Source organism: Aythya ferina, assembly GCF_964211825.1.
Source record: "Aythya ferina genome assembly, chromosome: 1".
Classification (NCBI taxonomy): domain Eukaryota; kingdom Metazoa; phylum Chordata; class Aves; order Anseriformes; family Anatidae; genus Aythya; species Aythya ferina.
Window position 1 is genome coordinate 81,246,239 of NC_140296.1, and position 24,526 is coordinate 81,270,764.

Sequence of the window (24,526 nt, forward strand, 5' to 3'; positions counted from 1 at the left end):
CTTTTCAGTCAGCGGGGACCTCCCCAGGTTCCCAAAACCTTCTGTAGGTAACTGAGAGGGGTCCTGCTATAACATGGGAGAGGTGTTGGAACTAGATGACCTTTGAGGTCCCTTCCAACCCAAGCCATTCTATGATTCTGTGAACATTCACTAACTCCCTCAGTACTCTGGGATAAATCTCATCAGGCCCAACAGACTTATAAACATTCAGCTGATGCAAACAGTTCCTTACAATTTCAGCATTAACAAATGGAAAGTTGCTGCTCCCCCAGCCATGGTCCTCCACTTGAAGACAGGGCAACCCAAGGCCTATCATAAACATTAATGCCTTTTTTTTTGCCTCAGTCTTTAAATGCCTCTGCCTTTAATCAACTATTAATAGCAGTGAGAGATGGCGCACGTCTTGGGAAACAGATTTTTCCCCACTGCATTTGAGGTCCATCTACCATCTGACTCCCACATAACCATTAAAGCTGCTCTCTGTCTCGAGTTCCAGCATGAGCTCTATGCAGTATCACAGGTTCAAACCTGAGGCTTGTTCATGATTTAATTAAAAAAAATCACAGAGCGAATCATTTGGTGATTATGGCAGTACCTTGCACCTCCAAAATAACCATCCTCTAATTTTCGTATGGTGGCAAGAACTGCTGGATGAATGTCAGTACCATCATCAACTGAAAAAGAACAATAGAAGAGTGTGAAGCTTACCAACACATTCTTTAATTATCGTGGCCAACTAAGTGGATTATTGAGTGTTCTCTACAAAGTAAACTAAATTTAAAACAGAACCCACAAGTGCTATCAATACCAGATTATTCAAAAAAAAAAATGAAATTAAACAAAATCAAAACAATCCCAAGCCCCTCCACCCATGACAACTTCCAACAGGCCTTGTATAGAATTTCTTTGGACAGAAATAGAAATAGTATGAAGATGGTGAGGAGGTGCAAGGATATCATGGAGTAAAAAAAAAAAAAAAAAAGAAAAATATTACACATCATCCAAGTTCAGCATAGACTTGAGAAAGTTAAACCGTACTTTTGATGTTAAAACTCAGATGTTGAAACAGTCATGCCATCTGTCTCTGCTCAAACCTACCCTCATGCTACTCCCCCACAATAATCTATTCTGCTTGCAACCAAGAAAATCAGCTTTACCAAGCATAGTGTGGGTGATGGGAAACGTCAGGGTTGGTCTCCCTGTCATCCTCCAACAAGAAGTGAGGTAAGCCAGCTCTGTCTTGAGCATCTCCACAATCATCTGATTGTCTAGAGCCAGATAGAAGTGATGCTGGTCAGTAAACTGGAAAACAGAGAAATATGGTATGTAAGTACTTGTCAGTGCTCTCCTCTATTTTTTTTCCCAGTGAAAAAAAATATGATTTTTTTGGTTGAATTAACCAAACAAGGCATGCTGTTGGGAAAAAAGACCCATGCTTGTGCAGAACATGCATTTTCGTACATTTATAGGCTGACAGTGAAAAAAGGAAGCTATACAAATAAAAAGTAGATGATGACTCCCTTGAAGCAGAATTCTCCCAGTGATGAGTTACAGTAACCTATGATCTGCAAGATCAAAGTAGCATAAATGTGGGAGAAAATACAACAGCAGCAATACAAAGAATAAACAGGTGCATGCTGGGGACTGGACACTAGTAACCATATATCTCTTGGGAACAATCTAAAACACGAGCAGAATAGGAACGGCTGACAGTTACTGTGGAAAAAAAAAAGTGTATTAAATGTACAGTGGTAAAGGGTGGTGTTCTCTCTGTAAAGGAAGGCCAAGAACCACGGTAAGAGACTATTATGGCTACATCTTAAGCTGGAAAAACCATGAAAAGTATGTCAAATCAGCCACAACAAAAGTTAAAAGCACACCAGCATTAGGGAGGGGTTGAAAAGGGAAAAGGCTGGGACGTAAAATAAACATCAATTAGTAAGACACATAATGGACAAGGAGAAAACCTTCTGTAAACACATCAAAGGTAATAGGAAAACACAGAAACTGTGGACCTGTTAATGAAGAGAGGAAGAGAATAGAAAGAGAGGACAGACAAGCTGAAGCATTCAGTGCCACCTTTACTGACAGATGACCTGTAATACTACTTATAAAAGAGAAACGGGAGTTCAGCCTGAGCTTGGGAAGAAAAGGTTAAAGAGCACGTAAATTCAAGCTGGCAAAGACGTTTCTTTAGAAAGGAAGGGTCAGAATAATGTAGACCAGACAACCCCATTTCAGTGCCTGAAGTCAATTTGAGAGTGCCAAGAGAATTACAAAATTATAAAGGCAAGATGGTCGAATCAAAAAACAATCTCTGCAAATCAGTCTAATTTCTAATTTACCACCTAGATGGTACACACAAGGAAGCAGTAGACATATCTTGACTTCTGCAAAGCCTTTCACACTAGCAATCTGAAGAAAAAACATCTGAAAAGGTCAAACTGCTTCAAAATTGCTCTCAAACAGTAGTTATTAACCATTTTCTCAAACAGAGAGGGTGTCTAACTGGGGTCAGCCTTTGTCCTATCTCTAATCAATGTTTTCATTAGAGAACTGGATGAAATGCAAATATGAAACCACTAAATCTGTGGACATTACTCAAGATCAACAAAAACGAGTTAATTGCTAACCTTTGGAAGGTGAAATTAAACATAAATTCCACTCCATCAGAAAAAGGGGCGGGAGGAATGCTTGCCTAAGAAGTGCAATGGAAAATGTTATAGGGGTTTGTCAAATAAGGGAAGTGTGTTGCTGATGCAAAGATAAATGCCATTTTGGAAAATATTAGTAGGTATGTCCATACTTGACACGCGCTAAGGTTTCAGCTGGAGTACAGTGTTCTAATATTTATATAGCAAGATGTGGACAAAGAGATATTTAAATAATAGTCACAACTCTAAGGAACTTTTCCCTAATTTGCAAAAGTGGATATTGGTGTGGTGGAACAACATAACACAATAACCAAATCTTCTCGTGCATGAAGTATCTTGTACATGTATAAAGCCTGTTGTGATCAATTAACCTGGGCAAGAACAGAAAGGGATCCACACTACTTGCAGTAAAACTGATGAAGTCTGGTCATTACGCAGCACTGCAGAAGCCATCTGTGGAATCCACTGAATCTATTCCACTGGAATTTAAAGATTATATTAATCAAATATTTAGGAGGGTGTGAGGATTCTTCACCCTGCTCATGTTTGGTGTAGATGACCCCTTGTACTTCTAGTACAAACAGCTACCATAAGGCTACAAGAAGTATGTAGTATTTCTTTATGCATATAAAAAAAAAAAACAACACAACATTTAATTGTAGGAGGGTCCAAACTTCTAGTTACATTGAAAAAGCCGCTAAACAGAAAAAGAAAGAACATCGTTTTCTCAGTGACATTGATCCTTTCCACAATGAAAAGATTATGTCTTCGTGTCTTTGGGGTTATAGTACTTGGCACACTTGAGCGTAATTACATTTTCCATCTAAGAAATAAGAAGAAAGAAAATATTAATGGGCCTATTTTTGGATAAATTATTTAATTATCTAGAATGTTGGTTCAGGCAGTGATCAGTAACAACCTTGCACTATTGATTTGCTGTGGCATTCTGAGCCAAAAGCCAAAGAAGCCAGACTCTGTATGACAGAAGAGACATTTATCAGTACTCCTGCTAACTCGATCATCCAATGGTCCTAAAAAACCCGCAAAGCAAAGTACATCTGCTTTATTAGCCCTGCTCTGCCTAAAGTGGAGTGACAGCACACGAAAGCAAAGTTCTTAATTAACGATTAGCCATTAAGTACACAGGGATTCCCCTGCCAGCTTTCCATGCTCACCTGAGGGGTAAAGGCAAAAATTTGATTTCTGATCACGTACAGCTTGGAGGTACCCAGCACTCCAATGTGTCGATGTGGACGTCCACTTAATTTCATGTTTTCATTCCTACCTGTAAAGAAAATAGGAAAAAAAGTCACCTAACACTTCCTCTTTGGTTTTCCACAACCACCATTTTAGGCCAAGAGATCTACCTAATTCGTATTAGCAGAGCAAAAGATAGATAAGAATGAGATGCTACAGACTGGTGTGCTTTGTATCAATATAAATCAAATTTTAAATCAATGTAATAGCTAGGGTTCTTCAAAGGCCTGATTCAAAATCGAGATTTTGGCTTTACCAACCATGGAATTAGGTCTTTTATATTCATTGCTCACAAAACTTCACCACCAAGAAGAAGAACTATGCCCTTTCAAAAAACAGGCCATCAACATGTAACAGAAATTTCATTGCCTTTCACTGTAGAACCTTATAAGTTCTTGACCTTAAAAGGCTAAAGCACACCTCAATACAGAGATAGATTTTCTTTTCATGGGGGTAATAAAACCTAATTTTCTCAGTGTGGCTTATTAGCTAATGCTCTGCACTGCACCCTTTTCTCCAGCACCCAGGAGCTGACTTGAATGTGTCTGAAAAGAATAAGCCAAACAAGTATGTGCCTGAAAAGAAATCCCTGTGAACATTACTAAAAAAGTCACTGTTAAAAACAGTACACCAATGTGTCAAAGCAGCCTACTCACCCCCTACTAGTGAAAGAAAGCTATTTCAAACTATTACAAAATAACTGCAAACTTCAGCAAAGCCCTGCAAATGTTTCATTTGTTAGAAGTTCTTTGTAATAAAAAGACAAATTCTTCAAAAAAAAAAATAAAAATCAGTATATGGAATTTTCCTTCACATACAGGGCACAATTTCTAAGATTTATTTGAAGGCCGTGTTATTTTGGATGTTTCAAAGCTTCTAAAAAACTTCTTATTAAAAAAAAAAACACACAACAACAAACATAACAATGAAAAATAAACAAAACCATGAACAGTCTCATGCTCTTCTTCCACATTATCCATAAACCTTCTTGCCATGGGAACATGCTATAGATAGGCAGAGAAGCATGATATAGCTCCCCTTACCTACGCTGAAAAAGAAATCTATCAATGTTGACCCACCTCATAGATCTTACTTTGTAGTAACATCCATAGTTTTGAGTCATAAACTTTTGGCATGCTTCAAGTAGTAAAAGTAAGTTCAATTAGGAATACATGTAACAAATTTTCACCCAGACTTCCTTCATTCCAGCAAGGATTATAAGAAGAGCCAGTGGTGATTGAAGGCTTATCTGATTTTCAGCTGAACTATAATCAGTTTGAGATTTTGTGCATTTATTTAATCCAATTGTCAGGCTCAGAGGGACAACAGGCCTCAAGGGCCACTGCTGAGGAATTGGAAATTTATTTAAAGTCTTCAGGTTAGAAAAGACCTAAAGGCTTTTGGATTTGCAGCAGAAATGGAAGCAGCTCTACTCAGCTCAGGGTTGGAAGGAACATAGCAAGAACCTGACAGGCCAGAGTTGCTCTGATAACAGGATAGCTTTCCTGGTTTGGAACCGAAAACTTCCCAGAGAGTCTGCTGGTAGAATGGCAATTGTACTGCAAGGTCTCTAGACCAAAGACAGAAGTATTCTGACTTCTGAAAGGAGAAACATTGCTTTTTCTACATTTTTTCCAGGCCTTTTTTTTTGTTTGTTTTTAAAGCCAGTTTTTCTTTTTGGAAGTAGCTCCTGCAGAACAAAAAGAGTCAGTGCTTGCCTAGCTCTGTCACAACCGGGCACAGAGAAACTTGTATTTTGGCCATTTTTTCTAATGAAAAAATGTGTTTTTCTTCCCTTTTGGAGACTCTTATTTAAGACAAAAGTTTGTAATGCTGTTAACCTTCCCTACACAAATGTGGGAGGTTATTTGTGTTTGGTTGTGTGTTTTTATTTATTTTTGTTTGTTTGTTTTGTTGTTTTTGTTTTTCAAAGTCAAAGATATTGAGACAATGGGAAAGAAAACATAAAAATAAAGAACTGTACAGCAGTAGAGAGGCTTCCATATTTAAATACCTACCCAACTTGGTGTAGAGATTACTCAGGATGCGAGCTGGCTGCACTCTCAGTGGATGGATATCAGCAATGCTCTGAACATCGATTCCATGGTCTTGCAGTAGATTCTTAATTTGATTAGATTCTGCCAGAATAGTTACTGCATCACAGAAAACACAAACACTAGTAAGAACCAAAGTTCTTCTCTTTTTAACTGACTGCCTTTATTGTCACCTCTCAGCTACCGTGTAATTGACTAAAAATGCACAAAGACCTTACTTCTTTCTTAATTTATGACTCCATGAGATCTAAGGGGATTGCAAGAGGATTTCAGAGAGCTTCAGGCTCTCTGCTCTTCAGTACATCTTGTCATTCTTTTCCACTCTGGATCACAAAGTAACTCAAATTGGAAGGGACCTCACAAGGCCTCTACTCCAACCTCCTGCTCAAAGCGGGGCCAGCTCTGAGGTTAAGAACAGCTTTCTTGGGGCTTTATCATTTTCTTTTGATCTTCTTCAGTACCACAAGTTTGGACTGTGCAGTCTCTTTCAGGAGACAAGGCTTTGTCCCTGCAAGACCCTGTATTTGTTGCTTTTGTATGGCACATCATATTTACATAGTCAGGTCAATGGCAAAGAGGTGCCATTATCCGTACAGCAATAAATGTTAGAGGCCATTAACTTGGCAGAAGTAGGGGGAAAAAAAAGCCCCAAATGGAGGAATTTATAATCCAGGGCCTGATTCTGCCTCTAGTCCTGCATGAAGTTTTGCTCATGCCAGATGGCTCATTGATTTGGAGCTAATAATTCAGTATTCTTTACATTATAAATCGTTGTCAAAGAATGCTAAAAGTAAGAATGCATTTATATTTATGTGAGAAATCAAACATTTCAGAGTAACAAAGCACCACCAAAATAATACACCAAGAGGGGGGGTAAACAAGCACCTGTCCAGGTCAAAATACCACTGATTAAGACTGCTCCTGCTAAATGTGCCATTCTGGAAAAGCAGCCAGCTCAGACCCGGAAAAGGCTTTATCCCTGATCAGTTGGTGTTTGCCCTCCACTTAATTATGTGGGTTTGGCTGTTCCTGAACTGAAAAAAGATGCTACTCCCTGAAGCACACAAAAGGCAGCTCTAAGTCTGGCTGCTTTCTGCTCTCTAGCTTGCTCCTCACCTCCAGGAACAGATCCACCCCACTCATTGCTCTCCTGCTTCCCCTGAAAAAGGGCTGAACAAAAACCTGACTGAATGGACAGGTCTCCTGTCAGTCCTGCTCTTTTCTGCCAGTATCTGCCATGACCTTTCTTTTCTATTTAAGATCAAGTCTGCCACTCTCCATTCCCCAGTCTTCAGTCTTAAAATTTTACAGAATCTATGAATCATCTAGGTTGGAAGAGACCTCCAAGATCACTGAGTCCAACCTCTGACCTAACACAAACCAGTCCTCCACTAAACCACATCACCAAGCTCTACATCTAAACGTCTTTTAAAGACCTCCAGGGATGGTGACTCCACCACTTCCCTGGGCAGCCCATTCCAATGCCTCACAACCCTTTCGGTAAAGAAGTTCTTCCTCATATCCAACCTAAACCTCCCCGGTGCAACTTTAGCCCATTCCCCCTCGTCCGATCACCAGGCACATGGGAGAATAGACCAAAGAAGTATTTTTTAAGAGGTTTGTTAAAGCTGATCTTCTCTCATGGAAAAAAGCAGCCAGAGAAACAACCCTCTTCTCATTATCACAGTATCCCAAAAGCATCTGTGTACCACGTGAAAACCCACATCATTTTAAAACATGTCTTTCTTCATTCCCATACATATAGACTTCACTGCCACATAGTCCCATTTACCCAGAACGTTTGAAAAATTCCCTGACCTTGTACCACAACATCAGGTTTAAATCCAGTGGAAAATCTTCTGTTTAAGGGATCAATTTCACCTGCAGCCAGAAATCCCTAGAATAAAAGCAGAAGAAAGAAAAAAGAAAGGACACATACAAAAATTAAGTAAAAGGCTTTTGATGACATCTAGAATCTATCTTAACCAATTTTCATTTTTAATGGGAAAGCACGTCTTAAAGTCTAGTTTCACCATCCACTAAGTAGTATATTCAATAAAAACAGCTGCAATATTTTTCAGAATAATGTGGAAACGGTTGTGACTGACACAATCTGCATATCCTGAATTCCTATTTCAGAGTTGCAGCAAGTGAAGCAATTTTGCCAGGTCAGTGATTTTTCTGCAGCTCTACAGAGATACTCAGCTGTTCCTTTAACAAGCCCATGACTAATACTGGACAATTCTGCAGGCATTTTATGCCACAGAATAAGGCACAACCCACTGTAGCCGAAACAGTGCAGAATCTTAGCTCTGAAGCAGCCAAGTCAGCTTGGAATTCACACTCCTCTAGCCTATACCATATATCCAGTGCATCTGGCAACTTACTCAGATACTAAATTGTCTGTTTCTTATCAAGCTATCTACATATATACAAAATAAATAAATAAATAAATAAAATAATAATAAAAAAAAAGCTCCTGAAAGCTCAGAGTCATCCCTTCATTGTCCATGTGCATGTTCTGGAAAATCCAGTGTCCCCTGCCTGACAATCAAATTTTACTTAAAGCCTAACCCAGCTCAGTATAAAATGAAATACAAACTCACCTACTATACAAGAAATAATTACCTCTGCTAGTAAGCAGCTAAGGACGTACATTGACTGGCCCCAAAGGTGAGGCAGCTTTCCCATGGGGACACGATCCACTGAGTGAGGATTTTCATACTCCTCGTCCACCTGACAACAAAAGCACAAACAAGAAAATTACCTTAAAGTTCTGAAGAACAATCATTAACACAGATTTGAAAATACAAAGTCTATCATCTACCCACTCTAATCTGGTATTATTATTATTACTGATATCTCTTGATTTTACTTTTGAGGCTGAATGCTCTCTAGGACAAGAACTATGCTTCCTTAATGGAAACCACCCGACCTTCAAAACTGGAGGTTGAATGGGGACTCTGCATGCAACTAGAGCTTTGTGTTAGCACCTCCCCTTTCTTCTTAGCATCCCTTCACTGCCTTCCTTCTGGCAGCTTGTAGGCAATTGTCTGCTTTCCAGCTCCCTGGACAATGATGCCTGAACTTCATTGATGACAATCTAGCTTCCTGAAAGTTAACCTGAAGGTGCTTTCCAAAAATGAAGGCTATTCCACATTTCTTGAGTTAGCAAGAATGTTCAATGGAAAAATTAAGGCTATTAATTTAGGAAAAACAAAACAAAACAAAAACAAACAAACAAACAAAAACAAACAAACAACAAAAAAAAACCACAAGACCCTACAACAACAACAACATGACTTGATTTTGCAGTATACAGATCTTTTGAGGATAGGGGATAAAACCTGTTGGATAACATCTTTATCCATCTTTAAGCCATTTTAAAATGTATAAATAGCAGGCAAAAAACACCCCATTTATTTGTTGTGTTCATCAGATCATCATCACATCAAAATTCACAAGAAGACTGAACTCCTACACACTTGTTCCCACTAGGCAGATAACTCAGAGCTTCAGCCTCAGATGTCTGACCAAAACATCAGCCTTTGGCATGCCTTCCCTTCTCAGACCAAGCCAGAAGGCCCCACGCCCTTACTGCGTGAGGGCTGAGAAGTCTGGAGTGGGAGGAGAATTGGGCAGGAGAGATACAAAAGCAAATACCATGGAAGAGCACATAATGTTGTCTGAATTTCTGTCACAATGGGAGAAACAGGTAAAACAGTGACAGCAAAAATGGGAAAAACAATAAACAAACTCACAACAAAAAAAATCTAACAAACCCCAATTCATCTGAAACCTGTATTTATCTTAAATGCAACCTCTAGGAGAAAAAGAGCACAAACAATTGACAGAATAGGCAGGCAGGACAGTTTATGTTTATTTCTTCTTTGAGCTTCAGTTTGTAAATCAGCAGCAGCCCTTTTTAAATATGTCTTGTTTTAAGAACTTCAAAATTTTATATCTACTCTAGAACTTCCCTAGACACTCAAGATTCCCAGCTCCCAGATTTCATCATCTGGAAGCCTGAAGTTTACCATTTCTTGGCAGGAGCCATGAGAGGTCTAGTGTTTTTTAATAACGTGTAGTGGCCTTTTTTAGTTTTTTTTTTTGTTTTTTTTTTTTGCATATTGCTAACTTTGGTTTACCAACTAGAGGAAAATGATAGAACTGACACTGATTTTGTTATCTATACTTCCCATACAGAAGTGGATGCTTCCGTTTCACAATACCTTTTCTGGAGGGACTGCGTACAGCTCAGGCATTAGAACTATTCCATTCTTTTCTCTAATAAGTATTCCTTCCAAAGCCTCTCTGTACTCTTCTACCTGGAAATATTTACAGAAGGGAGAATTGACAATACATTCAGCAAAACAGAAACAGTAAAAGTTAAAATTTCAGTAATTGTCTGTTGAAAATTAGTAACAAACAAACAACAAGGGTGGTAGTAAGGTGGATCACAACTTGCTGATGGAAGAAAAGGCTTCAAATTCTCAGATATTGTTCCAGCATCTCAATATTATCAGCCTCCAAAATACGAGCACACGTCTTTAACCAGTTACAAACCACTGAAGCGCTAAACATATTACTGTGGAGAAGTTACTAGAACAAAGTTTGCATGCAATTTGATGATGATGATGCAGTGGCATGGAATATGTCAGGACTGACAATATCCATGAGGAGTGTAAGGTGTATGAATTGTTAGCTTTCTTAGACATTTGTCTATGATTTTCTGAATCCTGCTTTGCAAGATTGGGAATCCAGTTTCTCTTAAAATTTCACCCCGGGGAAAAATTAAAATAGATGTAAACTGATTAAAAATACCTAAGTTAACTGAATGGAAAATCCTCTTGCTCTTGTGTTGCTAGACAACATGTTATGAACAGGAATACCAGACCGATACAAAATGAAAAACATTCAGTATTCTTTTTGCCAGATTCCTTATTTTCTCCCCTTTCTTAACTATTGCACTCTGAGTTTTTACTTACAGGGAAGCTGTCTTCCAGCACTACCAGAACTTGCCTTTGAAGTCCTACTTCTGCTATACCTTTCTGAGGAAGTAGCTAGTCTACTACACAAGTTAAGGTACCCACACGTTCTGTCAGAGCACTGAAAATACTAGTGTACCATATATTTATCCACTCTTTCTGAGTCCTCAGGCTGCTTATTTTCCTAACAAGTGCTGCCACTGCAACTACATGTGTGCCACAGTAACTATGGAAGACTAGACGCTCACCAGAGTGTCTCAAGTCAGTTTATGTTTATACTGTGGGAACTGGGGGCAATTGTCCATTCTGAGCTCACCCTAGCACAGATCATCTGCATACCATAAAGATAATCAGGTACAGACTGTCCTAGATCACCTAACTAAATTCTAAAGACTGCTTTCTGAAGAGAGAGCTTATTGCCAGAGTTTCAGTGAACTCTGATTTTTCTCCTCATGAAACATTGCCATTTCTGTCCCCACCAGACTACTTCTGCTTTGTACAACAAAGCAACTCATATTTCTCGTGCTAGTAAATATCTCACTTGATTTATTACATCTGGCACAGCAAGGTTTTTTGATCTGAAATTCCCAGCTTTGTTTCTGATAGCATTTTATTTTTAATGGATTATGTATTTGTTACTTCCTTCAAGCCACCAATCTGCAGAACTCTTGATGTGGACACACTTAGTCCTGGTTACTTGTTGCTCTTTAAGTTATCAGTAGCCTCCAGGAACGACTATAACCTTTGGAGGGCTACAGTCAATTTAGCTCCCATGACCACTGAATGCTTGACACAGCAAAGGCATGAAACAACTTAAGGAACCAGCAATTAACTTATGAAATCACTGAAAATGAAATGGCTTCTCATAAGGGTCTAACCCAACCCAAATCTCCCTGAATGTATGAAAGTGAATTCTTGTGAATCCCAGTAGTGTTTGATGCCAACAGAGCATCAATATTGCACGAGATTCAAATAGTAACACCTATCACACCACAGCCCCAGAGCAGCATGCAAGACCAAAGGCTCCATGACCTCACCCAGCTACTGGTATCTGTAGTACCTGATTCATCTACACAAATACTTAATTTGCCTACATCAATACTGCACACAGTGAAAGATCTGCCTTCTGCTAGGTTCTACCCCAGCAGGAACGGGTCATTGGGACTTTCATGGAGACGACTGATAAGCAAAATAAACATAGAGCAAAGCTACAAAATACTTCTTTGCATTTCCATTCAAAGGTGTTTCCTTTTTCCTCACCTGAATTTTGTCCTCATTAAATACTCCATCAATTAGGAAGTACGTCCAGAACACTGGCCACTCACATTCAATGTTCTCAAACAGCTTGAGCTCAGCAGGATCGTAGTGCAGCCTGCTCGGATCCTGGAAATTCAATCATGTTCATTTAGTCACAGTGCTAAATTAGTCACTCAAACTACATACATAATGGAAGCCTATTTTATACAAGTAATTAAAACCAAGAAACCAATAAAAACAAAGGAACCAGTTTCCATGCAGCCTCTTGATTTCTTTTTCACATTCAGTCCCAGGCTCATTTAATCTGTTTCCAGACAAATCAACCCTTCCCAGACTCAGAATCTAGGTGTCACCCAATAATTTGTCTCTGCCCTAGTTCAAAGACACCCTGGGGCACCTCAAACACACTGCTTTCCCCTTAGGCACCCCAAGCATGTCACTCCTTGTAGAATGATGCATTAACTTCTCTTAGTAATAAGTGGTTTTCAAACCATTAGTCTCCTTCAGACATGAGTCATTCCCAGGGCGGATGCCTGGATTGCTACCAAAGATGTCTTAACAATGATGCAGAACTTCACCCTTCATGTACATGAGACAAAAAAAACTGTCCATAAAAAAGAGATAATGTTCTTCCTAATGTCTACTGAAAATACACATCAGAAATACCTCTCTGGGTGTCTTGTAGCCATCCCGGAGAAAACGACAGCAGCCATAGCGGCCCTATAAAAACAGACAAAATTACAGAAAACTTCTCATAACCATTCTTCCTCATAGACTGACATCTGTGTAAAAGCAGTGAGATTCCAGTGCCACTTAGGGATTTTCCTCCCTCTGTTCCATTCATAGCCCCACCAAGTCTGTCAATCTCTGTTTAAGGATTTTCAGTTAAGAAAGGAAGTTCTCCTTCTCTTTCTCTCTGAAAAATAAAAATAAATGAAATCCTTACCTGCAGTTTGGATATGATTTCACTCTTGGTTACATTAACAAGGTTGATATCCTCCACTGCAAAAGCCGGGTAAGAAATAATAGAGAGAAGGCCAGCATCTATCTCCTTTGACGTGGATGCCCTTGGCAACATGGAGTAAAGTATAGACTGAGCAAAACAGGAACAAAGAGAGGGATGTAAAATAATTTGTCTTGTTCAAAAGACTACGTAAAATGCAAATGGAATATACTATTTGCAAACTGAGAAAGAATTCAATGCATAATTATTTTAGCTGAGTTAATACGAGAACACACTTTCATGTGATCTACTATAAACAGGGTGAACAGTGCAGTCTGAAGTCATCCTCATTAAGTTCAGTTAATCAACATTAAATTTAAGAACAAAAGGGAAGGGGAAAGGGACCTGGGTTTTCTCCTGGAAAATGAAAGAGAAAACTAGTTTTTACCTGACAATGTTCTACTTCGTCTGGAAGAACATGAATCACTGATTTGTGCCCTCCGTGAGCTCCAAAAAGATCTAGTTCATCTATTGCTTCCAAAGCAGCCTTCAAAACAAACAAACACACACACACACAAAGAAAAACAAACATTAAAGAACTTTTAAGTCAAGTATACACCCTAGCACCTGTCCTTTTCTTCAGAACGAAATTAGGTTAGACGGAAGTTTGCTCCACAGACACTTTTTCAACTTAAAGGGGAAGCACTGAAGTATTTTAGAAAAAATAAATATTTTTGCCTTTCCACTAGAAGGATACAGGACTGGTGAGCTGGTGACCCTTCTTATGATTAAAATGCAATGCAAAGCAACGGGGAGCGCTGCTTCTGCTGAGATAACACCTAAAGAATATTTAGTAATAAATGCTTCTCCTGTTCCACAGCCCCAAATAACTCCTCCATTTAGCAGCCTTTCAATCCTCCTTGCTGCAGGGCTATTCACAGAAAGAGGCTTGCTCAGCATGCCCAGGGCCATCGGAGGCTGGTTCCCGGAGAAGAGAGCATTGCCATCTCCTTCTCTTACTGATACCAGCACCTCCTGAGGGAAAGAGAGATGAGATGTCTGCTCTCTGCACTCCTAATGGCCAACCAGACACATCGTGCCCTGTCTCTGCGTATCTTGTACCTCTCAGCACATCTTGTACCTCTCAGCCATAATGTGTATGCCTAGGGAAGACATTCGCAGCCCAACCACTTTGTTTGAGCACCCCTACTTTAACCTAGAAGGCTACGAAACCCTGGCTTTGCTGATGTGGGGCTTGCAGAGCCACCCAGGGACTGGGGCAGGAAGAGAGCAAGGACTGGGCTACCAGAGCCAGCTTAGCAGAGCTTTCCCCTGAAACTCCAGTTTGCTGGGCTGTGGTAGCACTGAATGCTGTTCTGTGTCCATTTGTATCCTGCAGCTTCACCCTAACGCAGAGGGACCACAGCAACCCCCACCAGACAGTTCAAGACAAAAACCTCACACTGAGGCACCCCCACTGAAGCTGCCTTATCACTATTTGACTCAAATGCAGCCAACACCAGCAGCTTCTCCCTCTTGCAGCCAGCCACACGGGATCTTGGTTACTGATAAATCATGCTGAAATGCAACTGCAACTTTGATGTTAATAATACTCGGCCTGTCAGTCCCCCAGATGCCTTGTGAATAATTTCTTAAGACTGATACCCTGCTGTTTTCCAGAATTTACATCTTACTTAATCTTATCATGAAAACATCCCATATTATACTGAGGGTAGAGAATTAAGAAGGAGGAACAAAAAAAAAAAAAAAAAAAAAAAAAAAAAGGCCATTTCATGAGACTGTACCTCACTGAATCTATCAGATTCATGGCTCAGTGACTCCGCTAGATATTTTGCAGTCCTTGGAACAACTGCACTAAGGTCCTTCAATGCTAGCCATTATCACACGGATTTGGCACTGAATATTCAATTCACACCCAAACAAAAATTCTTATACAATCAGTTAACAGCTGCAGGGGCCAAGAAAGCTATGCAAAGGAAGTTATCGGGTTCACTAGAGCCATTTAGAGTAAGAGAACAGACAAGAAGGAGGAGTCAGGAAGACATTCTCACTTTGGCCATCCCTACAGAGCTTGCGTTCAGTTCAGGGATGCCCTGGTTTGTCTTATCACCACGTTCCCAAATGCCGTAATCCTGCAAGAAAACATTTAAAAAAAAATTGGCATGGTTACACACAAAACTAGTTATTTCCCTCCCTTGGCTCCACATGCACAGCCCCACCACAAAACCAGACCCTTGTATGAAACTTATCTATTGGCCTTAAAAATAAAATAACAAAAAATTCCCCAAGTTTCTGAAGAGCTCCTCCTCATGTTTAAAGAGCAATTTATAAAAACATATCCCAGCAGGATAAGGTCTATAATCATGAACCACTTTCTGCACAGAACACACAAAGCCATTTATCCTGCATGCTTCTCCCTGTACCTCTTCAACTCTTTACTTTCCAAAAAAAACGTTTGACAACAATTTGCTCTTTTTAGAAAAGCCCATAAGATGAGACATCAGGAGTTATTATTAATTACCAACAAAGCTCAAAATAATAATTTAAGAAAACCTATTATGATGATAGAACAAATATACCTCACTCAGGCAGCAGTAAATCCCTCTACAGCCCTCCCACCATCTCCAGAGGTGCTGCTCACAAGGTAAAGTACTGACAGATTCTGACATCCTCTCGTGGAAAACGAAGCCCATGTTTTTATTCACCATCAATAAATAATTTTCCACCCATATCTGAGCAGTGTTGAGATGTTTAACACTTAAATAAATACTTACAGCAACTTTGTAGGCAGCTTCTATGTAAAAAACAAGATTCTGAATAAAAGCAACTTCATCAAGGGTGAAGATGATACGTAATCCTGATTAGAAGAGGGGAAGAAAATAATTACACATATTAAAATAGAAATATTTACTCTTCAGTGAGTTTCAAGCTTTTGCCTCTTTGCTACCAAATACTACCCACAGAAACCAATGGAAAAACTCACACTGACAAGCAGCTGCTTGTTTATTTTTTTTTTTATTTGCTGCTGATAAAATATTTCAAATGCCACCAATACACATCACTTGTTTCAAAGACCAGCCAAAAAAACACCCTCAGCAGGAGAGTGGCATTCATCCCCAGAGGGCACAGAGCAGAGATGCCTGGGCCAGCTCTGGCTCTCAAGAACTGTGTGGCACAACTCCAGCAGCAGCCCCACCCCACCATCTGCTTCTTGCTCTGCCAGGAGATCACCAGGATAAGAGCCTTATCCTCTCAGGAAGAGCACAAAGTGAAACAGTGCCAGCAAGAAAGGAACACAGAAAGGACTAGTGGCACCTGACTAGATGTGGTCACTCTCTGAAGAAACCTATTTGTCCATCAGCACAACCCACATAGTCTTCAAACACGGCTCTTCTCTGACATGACTCCGTGTAGCTCGTGTATTTGTATGCCAACAAACTTTAAGGGAATGGACACTGCCTTGGCAGTTACTGTGCTTATATCTCAATTTCACATCTCTCTCTCTTTTCCACAGAAACATTTTCTGAGTAATAACTATGCAAAGATCTTTGAATTTAGTTACAACTCTTTTCCTTTTAAAAGAAAGCTAAAATACAAAGACTGCAACAACAGCCAAGGCTAGCATAACTTCTGCTTACCTGATGCTGTCATCTGTGCCAAGAAGAGCAGGTAAAGCGAAGTTGCATCTACTTGCAGATGTCCCCACTGGTCATCTCCAACCACCGTGGCACAAGTAGCTGAGTTATACTTGGCGTGCAGGCAGTCTTTGGTACTCTGTGTGCATTTGAACTTCTCTACCTTATCTACCTGAAAAACATCAGAGATTTTGAATATGAACCACTTTGGGAGAAATTCTCCAAATAACTTCAAAACTAGCACCTTGTCTTAGGAAAGGTGAAACACAAAGTCCTAATTTTTGTTACCTCAGTTTGATAACAAAATGAGGTAACAGAGAGAGAGTGCTTTAACTTCAGACTCTAGCTAAATCTTTGTCTATTTGGGAAAAAAGTAGATTTAAACCACCTTGTTGAAGTTCAGATCTCTGTTACGGGTAAGCATGTTTGGGAAAATCAGTTTGCAAATGCAAAACTGATTTGCTCCAAGCCTGATCTCAAAAAGGTGCAAGTAGGACCAGTTTTGCTCAAAGAAACTACAGAACTTTAAAAAGATATCCCATACCACCTTGTACAAGTGTAAAAACACAATCATTTTGCAGGAAAAAAAAAAAAACAAAAAACACAAGGAGTATCTGCTTCAAATGAAATGCTTTGTATTTACAACACATACTAGTTCAGCTCATACCTATGCCAAAAAGTTTTCTCCTCCACTGGCAACAAACACAAGTGGAAGTCAATCAAACCATTCACTGCTACTTGCCTGCAGGTCCATGGTGCTATGCTACTGCCAGATGGACGCTTTCCATACAGTAATGGCTGGGAGAGCTAAGGCTCTTATTCTGGGCACCCACGTTTTCCAGAATACTTTCCTTCTCTCCGTCCACCCACAGCCCTGCATCTCACCTTGCTGCTATCGGCAGTAGATGTTGCTGGGTTATAACATACCTGTCTCATCATGCACTGTAGGAGCCCCCGCATCAGCTTCACAACGTTCTGCAGGAACACAGCAAACCAGTGACACTTGTGCATCGCCAGCCTTATCAGATGTTACAAACATTCAAAAGTCACAAAGTTCACATTCCCTGCTAATGTCCTCCCAAAGACAGGAAACTGTATTTGACTCAAATGCTTTAAATGCCCTTTTAATTTTTTTTTTATTTTTTTTTAAATTGGTTGATCCCTATCTAGGAGAATATATCTTTTCCCTCAGGTCCTCTCTAAATAGTGGAGCAACCCTCTGTGGTCTTTCTATCTGGCTCAGGAAGAGTAACATCACACATTGTAAGAACAGTAATAATGGTTTGTAGAGCACCAGATCCAGGGAACACGGGTAAATAACTGCAAGCCATTGACACAGTAACCTGTGGAGTCTCTTCATCTCTTTATACAGCACAGCAGCAAGCAGATGGCTAATGTGAAGAAAGGGACTTTAGCGTGCACAAAGAGAAGCACAAGATTTAGTCTGAAATGAAGAAATCAAACCCTTTTTTTTTTTTTTAATCCAGAAAATTATTAAGGCCTCAAAAGACGATAAGCAACTGAGCCAAGGTTGTTTTGTCACCACAGACCACCCTGGTTTGACAAGTACACATCTGCATAAAGTTTATGCCTTCAAAACTACAGCAGGATACTGACTCCCTTGCCTACCATTTAACCTGCCTCTATACTCTCTCTTTTGATACCCACTTTCCCAGCTACGGACTAAATAAATTAATTGTGTGAGCTACCTCCCCTTTCAGTTCCCTCCCACTTTGGCGATCTTTACCTTTCTTTCTCACCAAACGTGTCTATACACCATGTATGCTTTTCATGAGACTACACACATGCGCATTTCAAAGACAGCTACTTTAAAGGGCATGTTCCTCCTTAAGGGAAAGGACTGTCCAGCAGATAAAATTATATCCCAGGATTCAAGCAACCTAAACTTGATTTTCGGCTCCACAATACACCTCATGAGGAATCTCAATGTTTAATCTGAGAGGCTTGTAAATCTGGGCATAACATTTCTCAGAAGCCACACAGTGAAAGTTTGACTCCTACCAGTTTCTGTTTTGTTTATATTTTAGTTCAGATGTTAGCCTCTCTGTTGCTCAGTTCTCCAAATCTTACTTACTGGGAGGCAGCTAGAAATACAGGCCACCTTGTGGCACACAGACACTACTGACTGCCAAGGGAACAAAACACCTATTCCATGCTGGGAAAACTGTGCCAGATCCTACACAAGGCAGCAATGCAAGCACACCACTCACAACCACCACCCCATGAAAAACAAACAAACAAACAAACAAAAACAAAACATAGCATAGCTGGTTTATGCTAAAAACGTTGACGTACCTGCTCAAGCTCGTAGGCTTTGGCCTTGTCCTCGTCCCGGTCTGCATTCTTTCGGTAAGCCATCCCGAGCCCCCACACTGCCAGGATGCTGTAGACGTTGTCCCGTACCCAAGCATCCTTATGGTCTGTACCAGCTGAAAGCAGCCCTGTTACTGGGTTCTAAGCAGAGTAGAGAGAGCACAGAACAGACATTATTACCTGAAATCCCATCTATTCAGATGAACCAATTCTTTCCTTATTAAAAGAGAAAGAAACAGGAACAAAAGAGAGAGCCAAGGATGATTTCACACCGGTTGCACACTGCGGCTGTCACAGTTTTACAACAAAAGAGAGGCTCAGTCCTTTCCCAAAGTCGCACAAGGGAAAGGCAAAATTTCTTTCGATGCTTTGGGATATAGCTTACAGCACCTAGCTGGGCATCCTCATCCACCCGGGATGATTAGCTAAGTCACTAGGTGAAGTCTGAAATACACCGAGGAAATATGAACTTAAATTTTGCATAGTTGGAAGGAAAACAGGGTACTGAGTTAAGACTAGAAACCTAGATTAGGATCTGTTCTTGCCTGTGGCATGACCTCAGCCTGTGGCATGACCTCAAGGAAGTTAAAGAAATACTACTTCCCTTCCAGGAGGTGAAAGAAATATTTGTTTATTTAGCTGCGTGGTTTATGAAAGCTAGAGCATGAATGCATGCAAAGTCTTTTTATATCCTCCAACGTGTAGGACAGCAAATTGTGACGGTGCTTGACAGCAGCGCTGCCTGAAACCCAGCACGCCGACCGGGTAGTCTCTTGAGCTCCAAACACTCCATTAATGTTTTCATTTAATCACTGACTCCCGTCACTTCATTACCATTAATTTTTCAGGCTGTTTGTCAGCTGCGTGTTCAAACAGAGAGGCTGGGGAGGATGTAAGATCAATTGCTGCTGGTGAGATATCTGACCCCTGGCATATGGGACCCCTGGCATATGGAACACGGGCTCGGTGCCCACCACCACCGCTCAGCATCTCGTGTGCCAGCTCCGCACGCCTGGCACGCTCCTGGGCACAAGGTACAAGGTCAGTCACGTAGCGAGCCCCTGCAGCATCTTAAACCCTTGGCTTAGGGGCTGGAGGCGGATGGTCCCTGGGGTCCCTTCCAACCCAAGCCAGTTTCTAAACACCTCCTGCTCGTGGGCACGCAGGTGGCTCGCTCGGGCTCGCTGCTGAAGTCTGGAGACCCATCCCACAGCATCTCCCCAGCCCCTCCGGAGCTGCCTGCCTTGCTGCGACCCAGCAGCTCCCCCAAATCCTCACCGCCCCGTGCCACGCAGGGATGCAGCCCAAGGTCACCCCCGCCTCCCCTGCAGCGACCGCGGAGCCCCCCCAGCGCCTCCCCCCCGGGCTGGGCTCCATTCCCCCGGCCGCGGCTCTGCCCTCACCTGGTGGCAGAGGATGGTCCGCTGCACCAGCCGGGCATAGCCGTCCAGCCGCACCCCCGAGTTGCTGCGGCTCCTCATGGCCGCCCTCAGCCCTCCTCAGCTCAGCCCCCGGCCGCACTCGGCAGCAGGAGATGGCGGCGGCCGCGGGCGGAGCCCGGAGCCGCCTCCCCTCAGCGCCCGGGGCGGGAGCAGCGCCGAGGCCGAGAGGGGCGGCACGGCTCGGCTCTATACCTGACCGTGGAAATAAATAAGTCCTGATCGGGGAGCTGCCGGCTGGCTTGTGGCTCTCTGGCAGCATTTGGGGACGATCTGCACAGCAGGAGCGGGGGCAGGGCTGTCCTCACAAGCTCGTTACCTCCCTCAGTCGCAGCCGTGCAACTGTGGTTCAGTGAGGGTTTCACAACCCCACAACAGCATAAACCTGCACGTTTACTGCTCCAGGGCATCACTTTTTACTATAAATGTCAACGCAGATTGCACACGCTCAGGGAACAGGTTTGCTCTCCGAGGTGGTGCCAGCTGCACACCGCTGTTTACCCAAACCTAAGCTCCAAATCTCCTGACACACGTCCTGGGCTTAGCTCCACAACCACAAGTCAATGCGTAGTCTTCCACTTTGCTTTCTCCCAGAAAAGGGGTTGCAGCTTTCAGCAGGCTCTGAGCTGCCATGGCCACACCGCTAGCAGCGCACAAAGGAACAAGTGCCAAGATGTGTAGTCTGTAGGCCATAATATGGCTTAGTCACAAAGCTGTACATGAACTACTAGGACCTGGAAGCCACAGAGCTGTGTCAATCACAGCATACCAACTTGTTTCATCGCGTTTTTTGGTTTTGTTTTTCCCAAAATAAAAGCAAATGAAGACTCCAAACAGTGACAGGGGATATCCTTTCTAGTATGGAATTTAATCATCAAAGCCAAACTTGGCTATGTGCTTTTGCTCACAGCGTTCAGATGGAAGACTTTCAGCAGAGTTGAGGACAAGCATTGAGCAGACAGACTTAGGTCAGACCTTCTCTCTGCTAAAAACAGATCTGCTAGAACCATGAAATGTGAAATATGATGTAGGAAAAAAAAATAAATGCGAGGACAAGGTCAGCATTTTCTCCAGCTCATGTCATCTGAAGAATTGTAACACAATTCAGTATAACGGCACATTTATCTAAAAGACAAAGTTTATGTATTTTATGTGTTTACTTGCTGTAAATTTATTATTTTTTACAGTTGAAAATATAAATACAAGAACATTAAATAAATTTACAAGAAACAGTGCAAAGGCAATTCACCAATAGTTAAAGCATTCACAGAAATGCATTCCAGCTACTAGCATTCCAGTACCGTCTTTTATTAACATGCAGTTAAAACCTCGTGGATAAATACAACAAATAGTTTAAGTTCGCAATTCAAAAGCATATTCAGAGTAGTCTCAGACACAGGTGACCAAAAGAACCCAGGCATTGCATACAGGACCGCAAGAGGGTTTGAGTAATGAAGAGGTTCAATTGCTGAACTATGAGAGAGCCCCAGAAAGGAGGTGTTCAACTGATGCATTTGGTTGAGAAGAGCGTTTCCAGGGCTCCCTCCTGAGTCCTCTGGGAAAGCAAAGTACTCTCTCCCCTGCAGCATATGCCTGCCTCAAAAAATTCCCCTTCCAGGGTCCATCAGTCTGCAGTGTGGCACTAAATTTGTTCTAGCTCTTGCTCTGGCAGCATCCAACCTTTCTCCAAGAACGCACGGAGCAGAAGAAATGGCCACAGCTGCACACCTGTGTAAGAAGTAGGCACAACCAGGGCTCCTGCTAATTTCTCTTCAAAAGTCTTCACAATGTTGGATGGGTTCTATTTTTGTTCAGCTGTTTCACATGAAGAGCCCAAATCCATCTTTTCCAGATAAATAACACAAAGAAAATGAAACTTTGCTTCATGAATTACTGAGCTAGTGCCTCAGGATTTGGTTTGCCAAAAAAGGACCAAAGTACAAACAGAAATACATTGTAACTGCTCAAGAGCTGCCCCTTAAAAACAGCCACTTAACAAAATGAACAATTTACTAGACTACTAAATACAGCAGCTAGCATTTATTTTCTGTATTTATTTTTTTAATTAAAAAAATAACACATTGTTACTTTATCGTTGCAGATGAGAAATGGCAGTGTGTTTAATCTCTGGAACCCACACTCAAGATAAAATATTGACTCTGCTGAAATCAATGGCAAAAGCTTACACTGACTTCCTCAAGCCACTACGACAACCTAGCTGTATTTAATAACCTACTGGCTACTTTGCTTATCAATCCCTCATTCTTGGCACTCTCCTTTGAAGACACCCAGTTTCTTACATTTCTCTGTTGTAGTAAGAGGTCACTAAAGGTTAAAGACCAATAGTGTTTGTATTTACAGTCCTGTATCTGGTGAATGTATCTAAACCACTGTAAGTGATTTCACTTACTGAACAAATTAGCTTCTGTATCATTCTATGTTAAAGTAAATTATTTCAATTAAAGACAAATGCAAAGTACAATAAAAGTTAAAACAAAACAGCAATTATTTTTCTATACAAAGGAATATTTAAATTTACAAGAAATAAATATAAAAGTATCACTAAGTTGCTTAAAGGCAGACATTTTCCTGCTTATGTACAGCGCTATAGCCTGCAACTACAACATACAAAAAGTTGAAGACAGTATAGCTAACATTTTTAAAGGTATAATTTGTATGCAGAAGTTGTAATTTCCTACATTTATACAATACTACCTATGCATTATAATTATATCCAGATAAACTTAGTTGTAATGAAAAAAGCTCTAAACAAAACTTTCTTTTAAATGTAAAAATCCTCAAAAAACCTCTAATGAAGAATGAAAATGGGAACATACCAGCTGTAATTCAACATCTGAAATACCTTGTCAAAACAGTAGCTCCCTCCCCACCTTTTTTTTTTTTTTTTTTTTTTTTTTTCCAATTAGTAATTGTCCTTGTCAATACATTACATGCTGCCTTGAAGTTTCAGTACCATATATTAAATAAAATCAGTTTTTGGTCTTCTCACATTATGTAAAAACTGTTGAAGTAAATCTCTACTTCATGCTGTAAAACAATGTTCTGTTTCAAAGGAAATCACATTTTCTCAGTGAAAGTTAGGCTTCCCCTCTTTGAAGTCCTTCTGAGTGAGATACGGCTATTTTGGCTGCCTGTATCATCCTTTTCTTGGAATACAAGTTGTTTGCCTGAAAAGTCATGAAGACACACGTCACCGTTCTGTACGCTGAAAGAAACACCATTCTTCTCACTGGAAATATGTCCTGTAGAAACAAAAAAAAAATGCATTCCCTATCAGAAAAGTAGGAATGACGTATTTTCAATAGTGAAAGTCACAATTCTCAGAATATGGACTTTGACTCTGAATAAATATCACTAGATAATATGCAAAATAATTCTAATTCTAGTTCTGCATTAACTAGTTAAATAAAAAAGCGTTCTTAGTTTTGCTTTGTATATGAAACAAGAAACTGTTGGACTAAACATGATTTTTTTTTTTCCTTTGAAGTGCACTCATCTTGCAACATTTATTTCTGGAGAACAATCAGAATATGGCCTAGCTCCAAATATTTTTCTAAGCCATATTTAGATTGAGAATCTTAAACATTTGGGTAACCCTACAGTGAACATGTGTCATACCACTGCTGATTGCCACCTACTAATGCAATGTAACACCAGCTCCACAAATGCTTGATTCTCCAGATAGAATCTCCTACGTCTAGATAATTTTTCTGTGAATTAGGATGTCTTATTGTAAGTATTTGTGCAAACACTTCCAGATGGATTTTATTCTCTTTTTTATTATTATTATTTTTTCAGAAAGCATGTAAATTTAAAGGATGTGCCATGATCCTGATACCGTATGTATCATATGAGTAGGACTAAACTGTAAGGAATATCAGGACAGGAAAACCCCCAAACAGAACTGGTATTTCTTCTGGGAG

General features: G+C 40.7%; 2 protein-coding genes across 8 annotated transcripts in view; both read right to left on the minus strand.

Annotated features, from left to right (window-relative positions):
- PHKA2 (phosphorylase kinase regulatory subunit alpha 2) overlaps positions 1–20,759 on the minus strand; it is a 43,215-nt gene extending 22,456 nt beyond the window's left edge. For both annotated transcript variants that reach the window (XM_084505689.1, XM_084505688.1), the window contains exons 1-17: positions 20,547–20,759; positions 19,126–19,284; positions 17,737–17,784; positions 16,813–16,981; positions 15,949–16,031; positions 15,226–15,306; positions 13,602–13,700; positions 13,157–13,303; positions 12,877–12,930; positions 12,214–12,336; positions 10,198–10,293; positions 8,594–8,701; positions 7,784–7,862; positions 5,926–6,064; positions 3,830–3,935; positions 1,158–1,302; positions 596–674 (exon numbers count right to left, since the gene is read on the minus strand). In XM_084505689.1, coding sequence (XP_084361815.1) covers positions 596–674; positions 1,158–1,302; positions 3,830–3,935; positions 5,926–6,064; positions 7,784–7,862; positions 8,594–8,701; positions 10,198–10,293; positions 12,214–12,336; positions 12,877–12,930; positions 13,157–13,303; positions 13,602–13,700; positions 15,226–15,306; positions 15,949–16,031; positions 16,813–16,981; positions 17,737–17,784; positions 19,126–19,284; positions 20,547–20,624 — 1,793 coding nt within the window. In that variant the 5' untranslated portion in view covers positions 20,625–20,759. The remainder of the gene's footprint in view (positions 1–595; positions 675–1,157; positions 1,303–3,829; positions 3,936–5,925; positions 6,065–7,783; positions 7,863–8,593; positions 8,702–10,197; positions 10,294–12,213; positions 12,337–12,876; positions 12,931–13,156; positions 13,304–13,601; positions 13,701–15,225; positions 15,307–15,948; positions 16,032–16,812; positions 16,982–17,736; positions 17,785–19,125; positions 19,285–20,546) is intronic.
- Positions 20,760–21,724: 965 nt separating this feature from the next.
- The window catches only part of ADGRG2 (adhesion G protein-coupled receptor G2), a 61,001-nt gene continuing 58,199 nt past the window's right edge, over positions 21,725–24,526 (minus strand). For all 6 annotated transcript variants that reach the window (XM_084505535.1, XM_084505534.1, XM_084505532.1 and 3 more), the window contains one exon: positions 21,725–23,845. In XM_084505535.1, the coding sequence (XP_084361661.1) occupies positions 23,661–23,845 (185 nt within the window). In that variant the 3' untranslated portion in view covers positions 21,725–23,660. The remainder of the gene's footprint in view (positions 23,846–24,526) is intronic.